Here is a 23,470-nt window from a genome sequence, read left to right as displayed (position 1 = left end):
CTGACTGTGATGTGAACTTTGATTTGAAAAAATATTCATATCTTAATAAGGTAACAGCAGTTTTAAAATATTATGACACCGAAAAATTCATTACCTTCTCATTTTCAGCCAGTTTACGGTCTAACATCAACAACTGCCCTTCCGCAAATGAATTACTTGGTTCCAACTCCAGTACATTTTGAAGATCTGATCTGGCTTCTTGGAAAAGATTCAATTCTAGCCTGGCTGTGACACGTCGGAGATAGGCCTTAACATACTTTGGGTCAAGTTCCAAGGCCCTTGTACAATCTGCCTCTCCTGCTTTGTAGCTGTAAAAGAAATTTGGAAACAATGTTAACCACAGTTAAGTCATAATAGAAAAAAATGGGCAAAACTAACTTATGTCCTGCGTACATCTGTAATGCTATTTTATTCAGCAAGCTCCTCATTTGAGAGACGAGGCATCCAAGACTGCTGTTTTTAATGTAGCCGATTGTGAGATTAAGTACATTTTTGTCCAAATGGAGCTGCTATGTAATCAAATATCACTATTTACTATATAATGGAATATGAAATTCCACAAAACCCAAACTATTCTCAGTAGCCCTAAAGGCAGCTATCACGTTCCCAAACTGCGAAAAATGGGAACGATGGATGTTAATGGAATAGACCTGAACCTCATTTGTTTTTCTATTAACAATATTTGCCAACAGCCTTGCTGCAGTGGTAACACCGGTTCCCGTCAGATCACCAAAGTTAAGTGCTGTTGGGCTGGGCTAGCACTTGGATGGGTGATCATCTGATCTGCCGAGCACTGTTGGCAAGTGGGGTGCAGTCAGCCCTTGTGAGGCAAATTGAGGAGCTATTTGATTGAGAAGTAGTGGCTCCGGTCTAGTAAACTGACATGGCCGGGAGAGCGGTGTGCTGACCACGTGCCCATCCATATCCGCATCCAGTGATGCCTGTGGGCTGAGGATGACACGGCGGCCAGTCAGTACCATTGGGCCTTCATGGGCTGTTTGGGTGGAGTTTAATACACTGTGTAACTCTAATGGAAGATAAATTTACAACTACTAAAGGAAGAAATATACGGAATGCATTTAAAACAGACCTGAAAATCAATTACAATAAAATGAAAATGACATCAGAGTGTGCTTAAATAAATCCACAACATTGTTGTCAAGTAACAGAGAGTAGAACTACGGGATCCTGTATGGGAACAAGTGTGAATAATGTCATAACATCAAAGCTGACAATAATATCTCCTCCTCCATGATGCAGACATTTCATTTGGCTGATGAAGTATGTTGTACTCTCAATGTGGTACAGTGACCAATTTATGGAGTAAAGAGGCTGGCTAGATATGTTGCGAGTCTGAAAGTAGGCAATCCAATGATGCTCACGATGGGAGGAAGAGGTGTGTTGTTCTTGTGAACCTCTGGAAGGGTGTAGAACGTAGATGATTGAGGTGCTCGAGGGAGGAGATTTTTAATGATGTCCTCCTCTTAAAGACCTGTTGAGAAGCTCCAACATCTTTCTCATTATTCCGGATGTTGGGTCCCTTCATAATTTTCAATATGTCTCCTCCTCCAGCGTCAAATAATTTTTCACGTCATAGTTGGCTAATTCCATAATGATGGCTGCACTGCCCTTGTCACCTGGCAGGACTATGAGGAGAGGATCATTTCAGATATCTTTCATACAATTACACTCAACTCTTGCCATTTTGATGTCTGCGCTTGGATTTTGAAAGAATGTGGCTCGTTACTCAATGAATTTCCTCTCCAGTTTCACAGGGCATCTTGCAAACTGCTTATTCCACACAATTTATTATGTCAGTAAAAGGATATTCCATAGCAATGGTGCAAAATTAAGTCCCTTCTTAAGAGCCAGCACATCATCCGCATCGATGTTTCTCGTCATCATGTTGTAACTGAGTGTTCTGTTGTTTTTCATCCTGTCCCACACTGTTGCTGCGAAAGCAAAATGAATTTCTCTTTCTTCCTTTCTGTGATTGTCTTCCAATGACATTTGTTGTGCTACTGTGGCTGCATCAATCCATTCCCAATCCAAAGTTGATAGCTTCTCTGTCAGCTGCAGGTGGACAGTCTTTAGCTTGCAGCTGTTGGTATCCAAGTGCTTTCTGATGTGAAGTATCCTCTCTTACAGCAGGGTAAAGCTGGCACAGAAAAATATTCTCTTGGCCTCAGCAGTGTTGATATGGTGACTCATGAAGGCAAACCAAGACTCATCTTCTCTTCATACCAGCGTTGTAGGACGGCTAGAGAGCTTACTAAATTAGCCTTCTTAACACGCAACTTCCCCAGGCGTTTGATGCTGCGCCAAATTTCCTTCTCATAGTGATACATAATACATGAATGTACTGTTTTGCAATGATATGTACTGATAAAATTCTTTCGAGCTCCCACGTGCATCACTTGGTTTAAAATCCACAAGCTTTTGGCTAAGTACTCCTCGGCCATTGTCAAATGGTGTCTGTCCATTGGTTGCTACTACTGTTAATATATAGCCACACTGTCTTCTGTGATGTCACTTGTGCTCACTCCAGCACCATATAGGGTAACATTTTTTTGTGCGCTCACTTTCACCTTCCAGTGGCTGGGTCCCAAGCCATGCTTAGCTGTAGGCCACCGTCTTTATCAAACGTGTTGTCACAAACTTTTATCTCAATCACTTATTTAATTACACTATCCCAGAAACTATTAGTCCATGTAATAACTAATGTCTCTTCAAATGCAATACAATGTCCATATGGAGCATGGTCCACTACCATTGATTTCTCAGGATATCAAAGGCAAAAGTATCTCTAGTGTTCTACAAGTGCCGCTCAACAGTCGGCACAGTTTGTCCGACACAAAACTATCCACACCCACACGGTATTTTATATATGCCTGGTGTTCTGAGGCCTACTTCATCTTTCACAGCCCTCATGAGTTTCTGAAATTTTGTTGGAGCCCTGAAAACTGAAGTGATTGTATGCCTCTTTAGGAGCCAGCCAGTCTTCCCTGTTACTGAGCCACAAAATGGCAAAACGCAAGCTTCTTCAGGTCCTCCTCGAGGTCCTTCTGCTTTCGTGTTTTCGGAAAGATGGCTTGTGAAATCTGGCAGTAGTTGTAGCAATTTTTCTTCAATACTTTCCGTAAGTGACTCAGTTCCTTCGGTAGGTTTTCAGCATCTGAGATGGCTTCAGCTTGATGCACCAAAGGCCTCAGTACGGAATGTATCTGGGGAGAATGGTAATGGCTGTTAGCATGCAGATTTCGGTCCGTGTGGGTTGGATTCTGGTAAACACCATGGCACAGACACCCATTTGCTATACAGTAGGTGAGGATGTCAAGGAGTTGCAAGTTACCTCTATCTCTACTGTGAACTTTATGTTCTCATGGATATTGTTGATGTGGTCCACAAATTCTCCAAGTTTTTCACATCCATGAGGCCAGGTGACGAGTGTGTCATTGACATAATGATAAAAGCAACTAGGCTTTGCTGAAGCCATGTCCAGAGTTATGTCCTCAAAGTGCCCCATAAACAGGTTGGCTATAACTGGAGGAAATGGGCTCCTCATCGTGACAGCGTCTGTCTGATTAAAATATTCTGCATCATACAAAACAATACAATGACATCAGAGCTTGCTTAAGTAAATCCATAACAGTGTCATTCTGTCAACTGGGTGGGCATAACTGCGGATTCCTGGATGGAAATGTGCATGAATAATGACACCACATCAAAGCTGACTATAATATACTTTGCAGCAGATGAGGACGACAAGGAATGGCAAGGCTCCATTGGTCTCTACCTCTGTTGTGAACTTTGTTCTCATGGACATTAATTGATGTGGTCCAAGAATACTACCAGCATTTCATGTATGAATGATCAGATGACTAATGCTTCATCAGAGTACCAATAAACGCAACTACACTTTGCAGGAGCTGTGTCCAGGGTGATGGCCTCAAAGTGTTCCATAACCAGGTTGGCTATAACTGGAGCTAATGGGCTCCCCACAGCGAAATGTCATCCATCTGATTAAAATATTGTCCATCACACAAAAAACATGATGACATCAGAATGTGCTTAATTAAATCCACAACAGTGCCATCAAATAACTGGGAAGGCAGAACTATGGAATCCTGGATGGAACCGAGCATGATAATAACACCACATCAAAGCTGACCATAATGTAGGCATTTAATTTGATTAATGAAGTCAGTTGTATTCTTGATGTAGTGCACACAGCAACCAATTTGTGGAATAAGGAGGCTGGCCAGATTTTTCGCAAGTCTGGCAGTCAGTGATCAAATGGCGCTCACAATGAGACATAGAGGTGCATTGCTCTTTTGAACCTTTGGAAGGTCATAAAGTGTAGGTGGTCAAGGTGCCCAAGGGAGGAGACTTTTAATGGATTTTCTTCCAGTTAAGACCTCTTGAGAAGCTCAGACATCTTACTATTATTCTGGATGATGGGTCCCAGGATAATTTTTGATATGTCTTCTCCTCCAGCATCAACCGAATCTTCATGACGTAGTTGGCTTGTTCCACAATGATGGCTGCCTTGCCCTTTTCAGCTGCCAGGTCTACGAGGAGAGGATTGTTGCAGAGATCTTTAAGACCTTTACACTCAGCTCTTGTCACGTTTAAGGTCAGTGACTTGGATTTTGAATGCATGCAGCTTGTTTTCCAATGAATTTCTTCTTCAGTTTTACTTGCAAACCTGGAAACTGATTGTTCCACACGACTTAATATGTCAGCAAAAGAAATGTAGTATTCATTTCAGCTTATAGATAATTCCACAGTTGAGAACTACAAGTTAGCAACAATTTTAAACAGGCATTTTATTTCAGTTGTGACTGACCACAAAGCTACGTGGCATTATAGGCCTACAGATCATCACAATTGCTTCATATCGTATAGTATTAGGTATAATACTTTATAGATATTAATTTTCCTCTTTCACCTAATTTTTTGTTTACATTTGGTAAATTATCTGGACAAATATTTACATGTGGAAGATGTAGTATCTGAAGTAAATGTGGATAAAAACTAATGAAATATTACCTCAGGTTGAATAGTCCTACCAATGGCTCTTCCATCGAAATTGCATTAAAATGTTCAGCCAAATACTGACATTTTAACTATTTCTGGCTCAATAATATTTTAAATAAACTAGAAAATTTGTTGTGACACTTAATTCTCTGAAAATTGTTTTGGATAAGTTCTGAACAGTTGTTAACACCAATGGAAGCATCTACAATGTGAGTGCTCTCCAATCAAGGGTGCATCCATACCTTCACTTCTTTGTCCATGCCCATAATCATGTATTTTGTGCAAATGAACCACTACTACTGTTGTCATACAATGCAGAAATTATATTGTACACTTCAGACCACTGCAAGCAATCTACTCAACCTGAAAAGCTGTAGCAGAAAGCCAGAATAAAGGGTTCTGTGCCAGCAGTGAGGCTGCAGTGTCAACATACCCTTACTTCCGTATCAGGAACTGGAAGGTATTGATTTGGATGTCTAATGATGTGTAGGGTGTAGCTGTGGAGGAGTAATTGGTGGTGCTTAATCCATAAGGGGGGAATCCCTGCCCCTACATTCAGGCTGTCTACAGACTTGTTCAGAAGGCCCCAGCTGCAAGCCTGGTCACACAGTGGTGTATTGGGTGTAGTGGTCACAATGTTGATGGCACTGCTGATCCACAATATAAATGTGAAAATAAGAGTTTTGTAGAGTTGCAAAACAGTGGAATGCTCTGCTTCCCAGGAAGTGTTACTGAGACAGCATAGGACATTACGTTTTAATTGTCATGTACACTTAATCTGTTGTACATGGGGAAACCAAGTTAACTGGTCATCAAATGTAAGTCCTAAGAAGCAACATGTCTTAACCACATTAAGCATGTCATTGTGTGGATACAGTTCTGGGTGAGGATAAAATGGTCTATATCAGCAAAAATGTGTGACAAGTGAAACCCTTCAGGTCCAAGTGGTCTAACAGGGTCAGGATCTAGTTCAAGAAGTGGCATTCTATTAACAGTGTAAATGGTGTAATTCATAACAACCACACAGGTAGCAGCACAAGTTTTCACTGTACATATAAACATCTACCAACTGATTGGTTTATTGATTATTTTTTTCTTTTTTTTTTGGGGGGGGGGGGGGTTGAGTAATGAGATCGTCAGTTCCGTGACCCAAGAGTGGTACACTTGCAAGTAGACACCCACCAAGAACGTTTTTGATCTAGTTGGGAGATTCATAACAGTAAAAGCTAGAAGGCTAAAAAAGTAATGGACATTTACTACACTGTCAATAATAAAAGCAAGATGAGAGAAACAGGGAAGTCAGCAGGTGGGCATTCCTAGGGCTCTGCATGCAACAGAAAATGTTCCACCCACAGCAGTCCCACCCCTGATCCATTACAGCTAAGAGCATTCACTATTCAACAAAGTGCAACACCACGATTAGAGAACTGGGTGTGACAGAAAAACAGCCAAACCAAATCTAAAAGCAATTAAAACAAAGTAAAAGGATACTTGAAGAATAGCCTGGTCTAGGTGGTAGAGTTGGGGACCCCCCAGACCTAGTGTACAGTGGGATGTTCCCAATCCTCAACCACATTGGCTTTGCTCTGGAGGCAGATTAAAGCTTTACAACTGAGAATAAAAGTAACTTTCTCGGAGTAAACTAAGAACCCGTTCGAATCGTCCACCAATATACACTTAACACAGAGCCATGTGGGATGCCCTTCTCTTGTACCTGTGGACAGCCGAGTGAAGTTAGTTTGTTTTGCATTAGGGTGCAAAAAACAAGCAGGATCATACGCGCCCAAGTCAAAACTATAGAATACAAACACAAAGAGGAGTTAAACGATTATACATCAGTCCCAATGGACAGAATAGGAGACAGCTAAAAACAGACATGTGGAAAAAGGGCTAAAAAAGCCCATACAGAAATGGAGGTCCGAAACTAAAAATTAAATAGCCTTCGCCATATTGCTTCGGCAGATAAAAAGTAAAACATGCTCGACAGCCCGCTCGTTATTCACTAAAACTGCTGATAAATCAGGCAGCAAACACAAGCTGGAACGGAAATGGTTAAAAGAAGTGCATCCAGCAGGAAGTGGCAGACAGTTAAAATTCAGACGCAATGTGTAAAAAGTGTTGGGATGGTCCCACTTCGCAATTGACGATGGCTAAAGAGGCAGTGCCCAATATGCAGCCGAGAGGAGGTCGTCCAAGGTGCTGGGAGAGGCTTAATAAGCCGAAGCTTATTCCCGTGAAGGGACAACCAATGGCAATGCCAAAGGGACACCACCTCCTGACAGACAGCAACACAGAGATCATCGGAGGGAATACACGTACTCGCAGGCTGAGGTACAAGGACTGCAGTATTGGCAGCAGCCTTGTTTCCTGGCAGACCAACATGACCAGGGACCCACAGAAACATGACACTGGCTCCACTAAGAGTGAGCAAGTGACAGTTTTGGACCCACTGCACTAAGTGATGGACAGTGTACAGCACACTTAGACTTTGGTTTGGTTGGTTTGTTTGGGGAAGGAGACCAGACAGCGTGGTCATTGGTCTCATCAGATTAGGGAAGGATGGGGAAGGAAGTTGGCCGTGCCCTTTCAGAGGAACCATCCCGGCATTTGCCTGGAGTGATTTCGGGAAATCACGGAAAACCTAAATCAGGATGGCCGGACGCGGGATTGAACCGTCGTCCTTCCGAATGCGAACTTAGACTTTGAAAGGCACTGAGTGAGTCTGAGCAGAGGACACAATTGGAAAGGCTGTGTCGTTGGATGAACTCCATCGCATGATACAGAGCGAAGACCTCAGCTGTAAATACTGAGCAGTGTGTTGGAAGTTGATGTCGAAAGACATGGGTGCCAAGGACGCAGGCACACCTGACCCCACAGTCAGTATGAGAACCATCAATGTATACGAAGGGAATATCGCGAAGTTCCATGTGAAGGTTGTGAAACTGGGGGCGATAGACCGAGGCTGGAGTAGTGTCCTTAGGAAGCGAATGAAGGCCCAAATTAACAATGGCCGCTTCATGAAGCCAAGGTGGTGAAGGGTTCACACCCACTGGGAGTGTTGCTGGTAGTGTGAAGTGAAGCCACCGTAGCAAGTGGCGAAAGCGGACTGCAGGAGGCAACAGAGAAGCGGGACGAGCCTCATACTGATGATCAAAGGAATAATCAACGAAGGAGGCATAGGAGGGGTGGCAACGCATGGCAGACAAACGGCATGCATACCTGCCGAGAAGAAAGTCATGGTGGTAGAACAGTGGTAGTTCAGCAGCTTCAGCATAAGAATCTCAACTGGGATGGTGTAAAAGGCACCTGTGGCTGAATGGATGCCATGATGGTGGATAGTGTTGAGACAATGTAAGAGGGATGGGCATACAGATGCATAAACAAAGCACCCATAGTCGAGTTTCGAACGATTAGCACCCCAGGAAGTACCACTGAGTACAGGTAGGAGACTGAGAGACTGCGTACAGTGAGCTGCCAGGTAAGACACATGGGAGGACCAAGAGTGTTTCCCGTTGAGCATGAGCAAGAGAAATTTCATAGTTCCAATGAATGGAAGGAGGCAGGGCAACAGGCCCAAGATGTAGAGATGGTGGGAGAAATCATTTGCGCCAACAGAAATTTATACAGATGCTTTTGTCAGGGGAAAAGCGAAAGCCACTGTCAATGCTCCAAAAGTAAAGATGATCATGACAGTGCTGAAGACACTGCTCAGTGTGACAGGTCCATGGAGAACTGCAATGGATGGCAAAATCGACAACAAAAAGAGAGCTGGAGATGCCTGGGGGGAGACAGGCCATTATAGGGTTAATGGCAATAGCAACGAGGATGACTGGATAAAGGTGGCCGACAAGGCAAAATCCACACACACCTCGAAAACTTGGTCTTGTAAAAATGCTCAAAGAAAACAGGGCGTGCACCCACAAAACCTCCACATGTAAAGAGAATGGAGGATACCAGTTCTTCAGCAGGTATCATAGACCTTATCCAAATCAAAAAACACAGCCACAGTTTGGGATTCCTGCAGAAAACCATCCATGACATGGGTGGACAAAGTAACGAGATGGTCAATTGCAGTACACTGCACTCAAAATCCACACTGTGCATTCATTAGTAAATGACGAGACTCGAGCCACCACACCAGCCAGGGATAAGGCAGTAGCTAGTAGGAAGGTTTTTGTCCTTACCGGGCTTTGATATGGATAAGACGGTGGCTTCACTCCAATGGCCAGGAAATGTGCCCTCTGCCCAGATGCGGTTGCACGTGTTAAGCAGAAAGTGCTTGCCTGCAAGAGAAAGGTGCTGCAACATCTGAATGTGGATGGTGTCCGGCCCTTGGGTGGAGGATTGGAATGAACTGAGAGCATGATCAAGCTCCCTCACAGTAAAGGTAGCACTGTAGCACTCACTACTCGGAGAAGAGAAGGGTATCATCCAAGTTTCCTCTGCTTGTTTCCCATGGAGGAATGCAAGGTGATAGTGCAAAAAGCTCGAAACTTTCGCAAAATGGATCTTTGTCCCAGAGAGGAAGGGGTGGAACTGTTAAAAGAACTAGTGAATGAAAGCCAGGTAGCTCGTTTGCTATCCTGAAGAACACAATGACACTTTGCACGCATCTGCTTATAATGAGTGCAGTTTGCCATCGTAGGAGGATAGTTAAAAATGCGGAGAGCACGTCTCTGTGCACGAAGTGCATCGTGGCATGCCTCAGTCCACCAAGGGACTGGAACACGACGGCGTAAAGAGGAAGTGTGAGGAACGGAACATTCTGCAGCAGTAAGGATAACATTGGTGGGATAGTACACCTGGTCATCACAACTGGGGAAATCTTGTTTTTCAAAGGTCGCCAGGGAGTAGTGAAGCGGCCAGTCGGCCTTAATAAGCTGCCATTTCGGAGTGCATGCGGATGAGGCAAGAGTCAGCAAACGGACAGCACACGGGAAATGTTGTTCGAGTAGGTGTCAGAAAGAATGGACCACTCAAGACGATAGGCAAGCTGGACAGTGCAAAAGGATAGGTCCAAATGGGAATAGGTGTGTGAGGAGTCGGAAAGGAAAGTGGGTGCTCCAGTGTTAAGGCAGCAGACGTTAAGTTGGTTAAGAACGTCAGGTGCTGGGGGAGCCCCAAAGGGGATGATATGCATTAAAGTCACTGAGTAGCAGAAACGGGGGAGGTAGTTGCCCAATAGGCTAAAGGAAGTCTGCCCTGGTGACATCGAAGGTTGGGGGTACGTAAATGGTACAGAGGGAGAAAGTCAGATGGAGAAGGAAAAGGCGAACTGACACAGCTTGAAGACTGGTAGGCAAGGAGATGAGTTGACTATGAAGGTCATCCTGTATGAGCAGCATGACGCCCCCATGAGATGGGATGCTGAACTCAGGGGGAAGGTCAAAATGAATCGGTAAGTAATGTGAAAGCTCAAAGCAGTCGTGAGGGCACAATTTCGTTTCCTGAAGGCAGAGTACAAGGGGATGCTGTGATGCTAAAAGCAGCCGTAAATCCTGTTAGTGGGACCAAAGGCTGCGAACATTCCACTGGAGGACAGTCATGAGGAGTAAGTGATGGAGCGGTGTCAACTTGGTGGTCACCGAGTGACAGCCGGTGTAGAGTTGGTACTACAGGGCACAGGAGCAGGAGGATCCTGCTCCATGGGGTCCACAGAAGCATCAGCTTTCTTGAGCAGTTGGTCCATGGAGTCCGATGCTGAAAAACAGTTGGTGGTGCACACTGGCGAGACAGAGGCTGACCAGGATAAGGTACCACGTGGCGACTCTGTCAAACAGGATCTTCGAGATGGCAAAGGGGAAGACCGTTTGCCTTTGGCGGACTACTTCTAGCCTTTCCGGTTAGAGGAAAACTCGGGTGTTGTTTGGCTGGAGGAACGGAGGAAGTCCTCGCAGGAGTACTCCTCCTGTCCTTTCCTGCCTATGGGTTGGTTGTTGGTAGCTTCGCCCCTTGAAGTGAGAGTTTGACGGTTTGTTGATCAGCAGGACGGGGGGATGGCGATGATACCTTGACACTGGGCGATTTCATAACCTCAGAGCCGAATCTGAGGTCGCATGTCTGCGTGGCCATGTCCTTCATGGAGCGAGGGGTAACAAGAATAGAACTATAGGTGCCAGATGGGAGAACACAGGGTTTGCGACTAGCCAGTAACTTGTGCACTACCGGGCGAGGCACTTTTTCCTTTACCTGAATTTCTAGGGCAGCCCGCTCATCTAGATACATGGGACAATCCCGAAAGGAAGTGACATGGCTGCCATTGCAGTTGACGCAGTGGTGAGAAGGAGGCAGACAATTGCCCTCATGTGCATCCCTGTCACAGGTTACACATTTGGTTGGGTGTCGACGAGATGTACTAGTGTGGTTGTAACGATGACACTGGTAGCAGCACATCGGGTTTTGAATGTATGACTGGACTGTGATAATTTCATAGCCTGCTTTGATCTTTGACAGCAGCATCACCCTTTCAAATGTGAGGAAAAGAGTGCAGGTGGGCACTAAGGAGGAATCTACCTTTTCCATTACATGATGGACGGCAATGACACCTTGATTAGAGTGGTAAGATTGTATTTCGGCCTTGGTTAGACCATCAAGCAGCCTGATGTAAATTACACCACAAGAAGAATACAAAGTTCTATGGGCCTCGACACAAACAGGGTAGCAAGCAGTTGTTGGCTTTGAGAATTGGAAGCTCTTGGTTGGTTGGTTGCTTGATTCGTTGGGTGGAGAAGGGACCAAACTATGCAGTCATCAGTCCCTCTGATCTTAGATTAACTAAAACCGATAAAATCTCACATTAGAAGAGGGAACTACAATGTCCATAAAATGATAAACTAATGACAGGGAAGGAAGGAAAAGGGTGGATAAAGAGGTGAGGGAAAGAAAGTGGCTAATGACGAGGGCGGGAAGGAAGAAGCACAGGAGACAAGAGAGACGCTCAAGACATAACAGGCCCCATAAAGAAAGGAGTGGGAAGGCAGAGGGCCGAGGTAAACCACCAATCCCAGTTGGAGCCAATTCAGTTGGGGCGAAGGGGGGAGCACGAGGGCCTGCCATCCCCTCCACTCACCGATAACGTGGAAGGTCCCTCCCTTAAATAAAGTGATAAAACCCCCCATCATGAATAAAATGTAGAACAAGATCTGCTGCTGAGCCACTGTCAGCCAACACCAGGGGTAGCGAGTCTGGAAAGCTAAAAGTCTGTCGCAGGGTGGCTAAGTTGGGGCAGTCCAATAAGATGTGAGCCACAGTCAACATCGATACACAATGACAGAGAGGGGGGTCCTCATGCAGGAGGAAATAACTGTGAGTCAAAAAAGTATGGCCAATGCGGAGCCGGCATAGGACAACAGAGGCCTTACGAGAGGCCCGTAAGGAGGACCGCCACGAAGTTGTAGAATCCTTAATTGCACTGAGCTTGTTCAGCGAAGAGTGTGCCATTCTGCATCCCAAAGACCCAAAACCTGACGATGTAAAGCCGAGCGAAGGTCTATTTCCAGAATACCAATAGCAAGAGATGGTCTGGTAGCAGCTAATTTACCCAGTCAATCGTCAAGTTCATTGACGAGAATCCCAACATGGTCTGGGGTCCAAATGAAAACCACCGAGCATCCACGTTGAGCGAGGAGAGAAAGGGAGTCCTGGATAGCGACGACCAACGAGTGGCAAGGGAAGCACTGGCTGATAGCATGCAAACCATTCAATAAGTCACTACAGATAGCAAAGGATAGTCCTGAGCAGGAGCGGATAAGGTCCAGTGCGCACAAGATGGCTACCAATTAAGCAGTAAAAATACTACAGCGATCTGTCAAGTTCCATGTGTTGCGCATAGGTGTAAGCAAAAGCAGTGTGGCCAGCAACCATGGAGCCATCAGTATAGAACACTTCCGAACCCTGAAAAGAACTGAGGAGACAGGAGAGCTGGTGGCGAAGAGCCATCGGAGGGACAGAATCGATTGAGAGATCAAGAAAGAGCTGCGGCTAAGAGACGCACCACGGAGGGGTATGTGCATGAACAAAGAAGAGAGGCGGTAAAGGGAATTGCTGGAGCTCAGAAAAGAGCGACTGAATGTGGACAGCCATGGTAAGCCCACAACGTGGCCGCTGCTGTGGCAGGGTGATCTCCGTGTCTGGATAAAGAAGACCATAATTAGGGTGCTTTGGGGTGCAGCAAATGTGGAGCGCATAAGATATCAGCTGTTGTTGGCACCAAATTCACAGTGGTGGAATCCGCGCCTCTGCGAGAACACCAAGTACGAGGCTAGTCCGGAAGGCACCAGTAGCAAGTCGGACCCCACAGTGGTGGATGGGGTCTAGTATCTGCAGCCTCAAAGGCGAAACAGAACCATAGACAGGACTTCCATAGTCTAAACGAGACTGGACCTATGCTTGATACAATCACAGGATAACAGAGCGGTCTGCACCCCAGTTGCTCAGTGAGACCAATGTTAGAAAATCAATAGCAGACACGGAAGTTATCAACATGTAAGGATGGCAAGTCTACAGCACCTGATGTCTTTAGGAGTCTACTGATAGCTTTTAAGAAGAGGGTAATACTCAGGACAGAGCCTTGTGGAACACCATATTCTTGTATGTGGGAAGCACTGTAGAAATCACTGACTTGGGCTCAGAAAGATTCCGAGAAAGAAAATTTTAGATGAAATTCAGGAGGGAGTCATGAAACTCCACTGATGTACAGTGGTGAGAATATGTGGCACCATGTTGTGTCATAGGCTTTATGCCAATCAAAGAACACAGTGAAGAAATGTGATGGTGAGTAAAAGCAATCTTCATAGCAGCCTCCACATAGAGTAGGTGATCACTAGTACACCAGCCCTCCCGAAATCCACCCAGCGGGCTAGATATGGGGCCCTTCCCCTCGAGGGTCCTGCATACTCATCAGCTTACCAGGCCCTCAATACATCTGTAAAGGACATTGGTGAGACAAACTATTCTGCTCCTCTCTGCTGTCTACAGTAGTTTCAAAACTGGGATAATCATACTTTCCCTCCACAGGTGTGGGAACTTGCTGCTATAGTGTTCCAAACATCGTCTATTGAAAGGCACAGTGACATTCCCTGCTCACCTTTTGTGAAGAGGAGAAGGGGAGGGACCAACTGTCAGAAACCAATGTTCGGGCAATAACACTGGATGATCAAAATAGTAGTGGTCCAGCATGTTTGCAAGAAAAATCAAATTTACGCTATTAGCAGTGAAAGTTTGAAGTGGTGCATAGTGTACCATTGACATGGAAAATGAGACTTTAGAATCATGAATGGAGATAAATTTACATTAACACAGTGATGAACACAAGTGCCAGATGAAATTCAGGCAAATGTAGCAACAACAGATACATACATTTAAATATCAGCCTGATCTGAATTTCCTAAAACAGAACTTGTGCATGACAAAACAACTGATTATGGTACAGAATTATTTATTTGCTGTATGCTAAATAAATAATTCTGTATCTTGATCTACTGACTAGTAAGTGCATGGCACGAAACTAATAAATCTCTTTGTTGCTTCCGAGGTGCATCTCCAATGTGATTATTAAATGTTGGCTAACTGGTTTTTAATTATTCCCTATACAGACATCCCCCCCCCCCTCCCTCCCCTACCAACGTGCACAAGGGTGACAGGGTCATTAATAATGATTGGTCAAGGAACAAGAACCACATTTTTGGAATTGTAGTCTGACACTTCTTAGCCCACATCACTGTCTACAGACACTTTGGAACATCCTTCTATTCTGTTTCATAGCATGCTGGTTGTTTATTGTATTAACTATTACATATTTTGCTCATAATTTTTGATATCAGGAAGAAAAGTGTCATTAGCAAAAAAACTGTATCAAAGGAAATATCAAATTAGGAATCTGTAATAACAGTCATGTGAAATTCCACATTTTGCTGATGGAAACACTTAAGGTAGGAAAAAGCTATACCCAGCTTTCAGAATTTTATTTCCTTGGGGAAGAAAGAGTGATAGGTTGGAGGAGGTTTCAATGGAAGGATGGGTCCTTTCAGGGCTTCAGGTTGAGAGGGACCCCACTTCTTGTGAGGACAAGGGGAAACAATGATTCACCAATTAATCTTTCAGCCTTTGCTTCCCAGGGTCACAGTCTGCAACTAGTCCTGCACATGAAATTGACTTCCCCCCCCTTGCAAGAATCACTGACGACTTTGACCCACGGGATGGAGTTTTGTTTGTGATATGAAATTAAGTCTTGTCTCATTTTAAGCAATAAAAGTTGGCACTAAAAGTATGCAAGATTTCTTCAAAATGCTGAGACTTTTCTTTGCACTTGCTTTTGAACAGCATTAAAAAAAATGGTGTACCCATTTCACCCATATCTTTCTCCACCCTCTTTTTTTCTGATATGACCTATTGTGTTGACTACTCCATATACCTTTAATCATTGATCATCCAATATGTTATTGTGCACTTTCTCAATGTTTTCATCTGCTTCTTATATTTATTTTATGTGCTTCATTTTCATTCATCTGAATGCAGCCTCCCACTTCTTTCCCCTTGAAAATGAAGTCGCCAATGAGTCCTAATCTTCACCAACTATAAATGATTTTTTTGTGGTTCTAAACTGTCCAAACTGAGGGATTTAGGATACAACAGCATTTTAGTTTATCCACTAATGCAACACGTACAAGATGATTATTTTAAAGATCTATAAAACTATATATTCCATAATATTATGAAGAGGACAAATTGCTACTCGCTATTACAGGAAATGTTGAGTCGCAGGCAGGCACAATGAAAAAGACTGCTACATATTTAAGCCAAAAGACCTTCCTCCAAAGAAAAAAAGGATAGTGGCACTGCAATGGAAGACAGTGGTCATGTGTGTGTATTATTCTGTGAGAGTTTTCTATTTCCAAAGAAGGTCTTCTGGGCACAAGCTTAAATTTATAGCAGTCTTTTCATTATGTCTATCTGCGACTCACCAACACCACTATATGGGGAGTAGCAATCTATTCTTTTCATAATATTATTATTATTCCGTCCTGGACTTTTGAAAGACACGCCATAGAGACCAAGCCGACATTTCACTTACGTTAATTTACTATATGTTCCAACATAACAAAAATAAAATTTCATTATATAATTGTCATCATTATGTCTAGTATAGTTGGAGAGAACATTGAGCCACATAATGGTTTGTTTCTTCACATGTCTAAAACAATGAAAGAAAATGACAAAGAAGGAATTTCACAGCATATACATCACACCTTTTTTGGACATAGGAGTAAAAATTTGATAAGTTACAATAAAGTTATTGAGGGACTTTGTTAAAACCAAGTGAAGAAGCCATTCAGTGTCTGCTACTGGTGTGTTACTTCACTGATTTACTGAGTGTTAGTGACAAGGAGCAAGAAAGGCAAAACTAGAAGAAAACACATTGGTACACATTTATCTTAATTACAGTAAACAATTACAAGAAATAAATAGCTTATCTCCTAAATATTAAATAATTAGTGACTTACTTGTGTAGTTTAAGATGACACAAAGCCCGATTTGCATAGAATATGGCATCAAATGAGTACCGTTCGATAGCTCTTGTGTAACACTGTAATGCTTCAGTCCACTTCCGTTGTTTCACGAACTTATTCCCCTGGTGAAAATTAAGCCACACTCAAATACAGAAGGAATAATATTGTTTTATTTAACACCAAATGATTTTTATGTGGTCAAAAACAGAAAAGAATACTGTTCTGAGACATAGTACAAAGTCATTTTTCTGAATATCTCATTTGCATCATATCATAATGATATTACACAAATATTCTCTTTTTGTTAATTTATTCTGTGCTTTTTTACATTAAGACATAGTACTGAAGAGGCATTTTAGTTCATATATAATAGGACTTTTCACCAATGTACATTTTTTATTATGAATGAAAAATACTTGCTGAGTGTGTAAAAAGGGTTACTGACCTCCCCCCCTTTTTTTTAATACAGGATCTTTCACCTTTCATGTGGGAAGAGTTGAAACAGTACTGGGCAATGTAATTGTGCAAAGTTATTACCATCAAAACTACTGCTCAAACACTGATGAGCCAAAACATTATGACCAATGCCCACTCCAAGATTGAAAACCACTGGCATTGAGGGCACATTACACAGTAAGGAAAGTATATAAGTGGAATGAGATGAATGGGGACTCATTCTAATGACAAGACAGGCCACAAGTAATCCATTGCCACATTGTTGTAGCCCGGCACCCAAGGAGGAGCATCTCGGGAATGGAAGATTGTCAGCTGTTCGCATACTATGGTTGTGAGCATTATTGAAAGCAGTTGAAGGACAGTGAAACCACGAGAAGGTGACGCGGTGTTGGACGTATATGCTTCATTACAGCACATGCCTACTCTGTAAATCGGGATAGGTGGTGATCTGTGGTAGATCTGACAACAGAATACAATGCTGGTGCAGGCACAAATGGTTTGTGATCCAACAAAATCATCAACTACAGTTGCAGTGGGTATGAGATCATAGACACTGAACCAGACCAATGGAAATGTGTCAGATGATATGGATATCATGTGCTTTGTTAACACCAGGTCGATGGTCACATTGTGATATGGTGATAGCCATGCAAAAGGTTGCTCAACACATGCAATGCACGTTCACCTGAGCATTCAAGGATGGTAGCAATTGAAAGCACAATGACAACTATGGTTTATATGAACATTATTGTATACCATCTTGATCAAATCATACTTGATGGGTCCTGCAATACCAGGATTACTGTCCACATTCCAAGGCCAGAATGTGGTTGCTTCATACATGCAATGTGCCACAGCTGAAACTGGGAGGGGGGGGGGGTCGGGGGGGGGGGGGGGTCAGTGTTACAGTGTTATGCTATGGGGTCCTTCACCTGGGCTTCCAAGAGTGGTAGTAATTGAAAGCATCATGATAGCTGTGGACTACATCAAAATTATTTCAGACCACCTTTATCCATTCATTCTTGATGTCTTCCAATGTAGTGATGGCCTCTTCCAGCAAGATAACTGTCCATGTCCATGTCCAGAATCATGCAACAGTGGTTTGAGGGACATTACAGTGAACTCCCAATGACAACTTGGCCACCAAATTCACCTGATGGAACCCATATGAGATGCTGTTGGGTGTTTGCTCTGCACCTGCAAGCCACTGGCCCATAATTTATATGAATTGCATGGCCTGTGCGTAGGCATCTGGTACCACATATCTCTAGAAACATACAAAGGATCTGTCAAAACCACTCCACAGAATCACTTTTGTATAGCTTTCCAAATCAGGATCAACACACCATTAAGCAGATGGTCATAAAGTTTTGGCTTGGATATTAATGATGACTGAACACTATTTTGGTGAAAGGTCCTCAGCAAGACTTTTAAAAAACATCAGACCACAAACACAATGTTTGATTATCTGCCCAACTTACCATTTCTTTCTCATAGTAAGCTTCATCTTTAATCTTTTGTTCACTTGCAATCTCTGAAATCTTTCCTTTATGATCTTTTACAACTTTGTACTCCATTTCCCTATCCACAAGTTCACAAGCTTTATCCTGTAAGAAAAGAATTACATGTTATGGAACATAACAAAACCTGGAAAGTAAAACAGAGTTGTTATCCACAAAAAATGAAACATGTAATCAGCTCACAGTGCTATTATACTTTGCTTCAGACTCATTATTTGATCCAGCATTACTTTCAGTGCTCCTGGTCGATCAAATAATGAGCCTGAAGCAAAGTGTAATAGCACTACAAGAAATTAGATGGCCAGGGAGTGGAGTTTTAGAAAAGAAAGGCGAATATATTCTATAGCTGAAGTGAAAGAAATCACCATCTGGGGACAGGATTTGTTGTACACCATCAATTAAAGCATTTGGCAATAGGGTTTACACCCATTAGTCCAAGATTATTAACACTCAGGATAAAGGGGAAATTCTTTAACTACTCCATAATTAATGCCCATGCACCAACAGAAGAATCGGAAGAAGAAGAGAAAGAAGTATTCTATGAATCTTTGGAAAGAGTATCTGATGAGTGCCCAGGGCATGATATTAAAATAATAGCTGGAGACCTAAACACTCAGGTGGGGAAAGAACAGATTTATAGACCAATAATTGCCCCCCCCCCCCTCCTCCCCAGCAAACACGCACCAAGTAATGGTAACGGAACAAGGCTTATACTGTTCGCAGCATCTAGATATATGGTAATAGGACCAATACTGTTCCCACATAAAGAAATTCATAAGGGGACATGGAACTCACTGGATGGAAACACAGTAAACCAGATTGACCATGTGTTGATAGATATGAGATACAAATCGGACCTATTGGACTTGAGTAGTCTCAGAGGCCCACACATAGATACAGATCATTTTCTGGTACGGGCATGGGTGAGGGCAAGGATATCTAACGCAGCGAAAGGAGGCTGACCCAGGGCACAGAAATATAATATATTAACTTTAGAATCAGTGGAAGTAAGAGAACAGTATCAGGAGAAGATAACTCGGATTCTGGAAAACGCTGGAGAATATAACAATATTGAAGATCAGTGGGAAGTGATAAAAATGACGGTGGAGACATCGGCAACAGAGACACTCACAATTGGGACAAGACAAGTAAGACCGTCATGGTTTGATACTGAATGTGAAATAGTAACTGAAGAAAAGAACAAAGCATATAGAAGGACACTGTGATTCCACTGTACAAGCAGAAGAATACAAAGAAAAACGGAGGATTGAAAAGAGGACTCACCAAAGAAAAAAAAGAGAGAATGGATGAAAGCAAGTGTCAAAGAAATGGAGCTCATGAGAAGCAAAAATGAAATACGAAAATTCTACAGAGAGGTGAATGCAGCACAGAAGGCTTTTGGTAGCAAAACAAGCTTAATAAAAGATGAGACAGGGAATATAATAAGTGAAGGGAAGGGAATATGCGAAAGATGGTGCAGGTATTTTGATAGTCTCCTCAACCCTAAAATAACTATACCAGAGAACCCAACAGACACGAATGGGGAAGAGCACCCAGACAACAACACTACCCCACCAAATATAGAAGAAGTGAAAACTGCCATGAAGAAAAAGAAAAACAACTAGGCGGCAGGGACAGATGGTATTCCAGCAGAACTGTTTAAGCAAGGAGGCAGAGAGCTGGAACAAAGCCTTCTAAAAATGGTCACCAGAATATGGGAAGAGGAGAAAATGCCCCAACAATGGAAAGAGGGTATCATATGTCCCATATATAAGAAAGGAAATAAGATGGCGAGTAGCAATTACAGAGGTATCACACTACTTCATTTGGGATATAAAATACTCTCTAATATACTATTCGACAGAATACTCCCGATCCTACAGAGGGAGATGGGGCCGTACCAATGCGGATTCCTTCCTGTGAAGTCAACTATAGATCAAATATTCACCTTAAGACAAATCCTGGAAAAAACAAACAAATACGGAGTTGGCACACATCACCTCTTTACAGATTTCAAAGCAGCTTATAATAGCATAAATAGAGAGCAGTTATATCAAGCTCTAGATGAACTGGGAATCTCTAGAAAGTTGGTAAGGCTAGTGAGAATGACAATGAGCGAAACACAAGGTAGTGTAAGAATAGGAGGAATGATGTCCAGCACATTGAGTATTAAAACTGGAGTGCGACAAGGGGATGCATTGGCATGCCTTCTCTTTAATGCTGCCCTGGAGAAGGTGATGAGAAACGCAAACCTTCTGAATAGGGGAACGATCTTCTATAAATCAGTGCAGATACTGGCCTACACAGATGACATAGATATAATAGCAAGAACCCAAAAAACAATGGAAGAGACATTTACAGCTCTTGAACAGGCCAGTAGGAACATGGGGTTAATTATTAATGAACAAAAAAACAAAATATATGGCAGCTGGAAAAGCACACAGAGAAAATATGCCAAATGCAATAACAACGGGCAATTATACATTTGAGAGAGTTGAACATTTCAAGTATCTGGGCTCGACAGTTACACATCTAAATGATACCGCCTATGAAATTAAGCAGAGATTAATACTGGCCAACAGAGCCTATTTTGCCCTAACAAGACTTCTATCCTCAAGGCTCCTGACTCGTACCACAAAATTAACTATGTATAAATCACTTATACGACCAGTGTTTACATATGCCTCTGAAGCCTGGACATTAACAACTAAAGATATTGAAACACTGGATGCATTTGAAAGAAAGGTACTTAAACGAATTATTGGCCCAATCTGCGAAGGAGGAAGATGGAGGAGGAGATACAACTATGAGTTGGATATCATATACAAAGACCAACCCATCAGAAGGATAGTGAAATCGGGGCGTGAGTCGTGCCTGGGCAGCTCAGATGGTAGAGCACTTGCCCGCGAAAGGCAAAAGTCCCGAGTTCGACTCTCGGTCCAGCACACAGTTTTAATCTGCCAGGAAGTTTCATATCAGCGCACACTCCGCTGCAGAGTGAAAATCTCATTCTGAAAGAAATACAAGTCTGAAAGAACAGACACCACACATTCATATAAAAGAAATATGTGTTTCAGCATTTTTGGAAATTTAACCCCTATGAGGGTGAAATAGTGGGTGAAGGTTTCTTTTAAAAAATCATTATTAGAGTACTACTAAAGCATTTTTTTACAGCTACATCTATGAAAATGGTATTTAAATTCTCAGTTAGAAAGAAAAAAAAGTGCTTTAGTGTTTCTGGAAATTCAACTTCAAACGGATGAAATGTTTTATCAAAATATTCCATTATGAAAGCATTTTTTAAGTTAACACCATGAAAATTTGAATTTGGGTCCTTCATTAGAAGTAAAAAAGTATGTGTTTCACTGTTTTGGACAATTTAACCCCTATACGGAAGAAAATTTTTAAGAAAGTATTTTGTTAAATTAAAAAAATTTGAAAGCTAAATCTTTGAAAACTTGTATTTCCCTTCTCGCCAACATAAAATTCACATAAAAAAAAAAAAACAAAAAAACTGTGCGGACCTTACAGCTATGAGACCAAAGCAGCAGGCGCCAAGCTAATTATAATTAAGATTATGTTCAATGAATGCTTGAACTTTGTAAATTGATCAAACTTTCTGTATATCATTCACTGCCATGTGCTGCATGTCATTCAATGACATCTTGATTATAGCTATGACATTTTTTCCATAAAAATGATTAATTTTCCATGTAAATGTTGAAACGTGTTCTTTATTTTTATTGTTAATCAGTTATTTATTATCCAATGAAAAGTGCTCTTGTTTTAAACTATGTGGGTATCTTTTGTGAGTAAACCTGTATCTTCACCTATTAAATACTATTTATAGAGCTGAATTAATAGCAACTTTATGTTGATAGGATACTGACAAGGCTGCCCCATGCGACAGCCCTTAGGTAGTATCTTCAGTAGCAAACTTCTGGGAATTCCACTGGTTGCACTGGCCTGATTCAGGCTTTGTCCGTACTTGTCACACGCTCAAGGTCCGTGGGCAGCAAAACTGATATTTGCTGTCACCTCACTGGGCTAATGAACCATGTCCATTTCCACCGAGGCTCACCTATTTGAAATGCGTGTCATTATGTTGTTTCAGTTTCTTGATAATTCCAACACTTTGTTACCTCTGATGGCCCCGTTTTCTTAGTTTTCCTCCACAAAAATTTACATTCTGATATATTTCTTACAAATTTATTACTTCTAAATAAATCTTTAAAAAGTTTTGTTTTCCTTTTTTGGCAAGTTGCTACTACATTTCTCTGTCCATTTATCTTTTTCAAGACTTTTCATCTGATTTTCTAAGTGTCCAGCTATCCTTGTTAACCTTCTTCATAGCCACACTTTAATTCTCTGTAACTACTTTCCATCTGTCTTCAACAGTATTCGATTATCACAGTCATACAGGAGCACAGTCCGGACGAAAATCTGTATTATCTTTTTTCTTTTCTGTAGTAAATGAATGGCTCACTACCAGTTTTCACTGAAAGCATATTTTACTTGATCAAGTTGTGGTTCCACAGCTGATTAATATGAATTTTGAGTAGACCAACCATAAGAATTATTATAGGTTGATTTATCATCTGGTTTCATTGTATAAAAACATCCTAAGGTGTATTGCAATTCAAAAATACACAGATTACACTAAAAGTTACTAAACACTGGAAAAGAACAATGATACTGTCACAATTCCGCTTTTTGTGAGCATTACTTATCAAGACTGTTGGTGGATATTCAGTGTGACATTTACATATCATATAATATGTGCATGTTTGAGTAACTTTCAGCCTAATTTGTGTTTCAATCTGCAGGTCACATAGATGTTCGTACACTATGAAACCAGTCATGGCTTAATAAATGAGCTTAAAATAACAGCTGTAGTGGTTTTCTTAACATCCATGTTTTGCTGTTGCAATTCTTTTATTTAATTTC

The 23,470-nt window shown here is 42.2% G+C and overlaps 1 protein-coding gene across 3 annotated transcripts in view; it reads right to left on the bottom strand.

Moving 5' to 3' along the window:
* LOC124787665 (RNA polymerase II-associated protein 3) overlaps nt 1-23,470 on the bottom strand; it is a 114,675-nt gene that overhangs the window by 26,289 nt on the left and 64,916 nt on the right. For all 3 annotated transcript variants that reach the window (XM_047254479.1, XM_047254478.1, XM_047254480.1), the window contains 3 exons: nt 18,485-18,610; nt 16,542-16,669; nt 95-308 (listed from right to left, as the gene is read on the bottom strand). In XM_047254479.1, coding sequence (XP_047110435.1) covers nt 95-308; nt 16,542-16,669; nt 18,485-18,610 — 468 coding nt within the window. The remainder of the gene's footprint in view (nt 1-94; nt 309-16,541; nt 16,670-18,484; nt 18,611-23,470) is intronic.

The sequence above is a fragment of the Schistocerca piceifrons genome, chromosome 3 (assembly GCF_021461385.2).
Source record: "Schistocerca piceifrons isolate TAMUIC-IGC-003096 chromosome 3, iqSchPice1.1, whole genome shotgun sequence".
Classification (NCBI taxonomy): domain Eukaryota; kingdom Metazoa; phylum Arthropoda; class Insecta; order Orthoptera; family Acrididae; genus Schistocerca; species Schistocerca piceifrons.
Note: the sequence above shows the minus strand (reverse complement) of the source record. Positions and strands in the feature narration are given on the sequence as shown.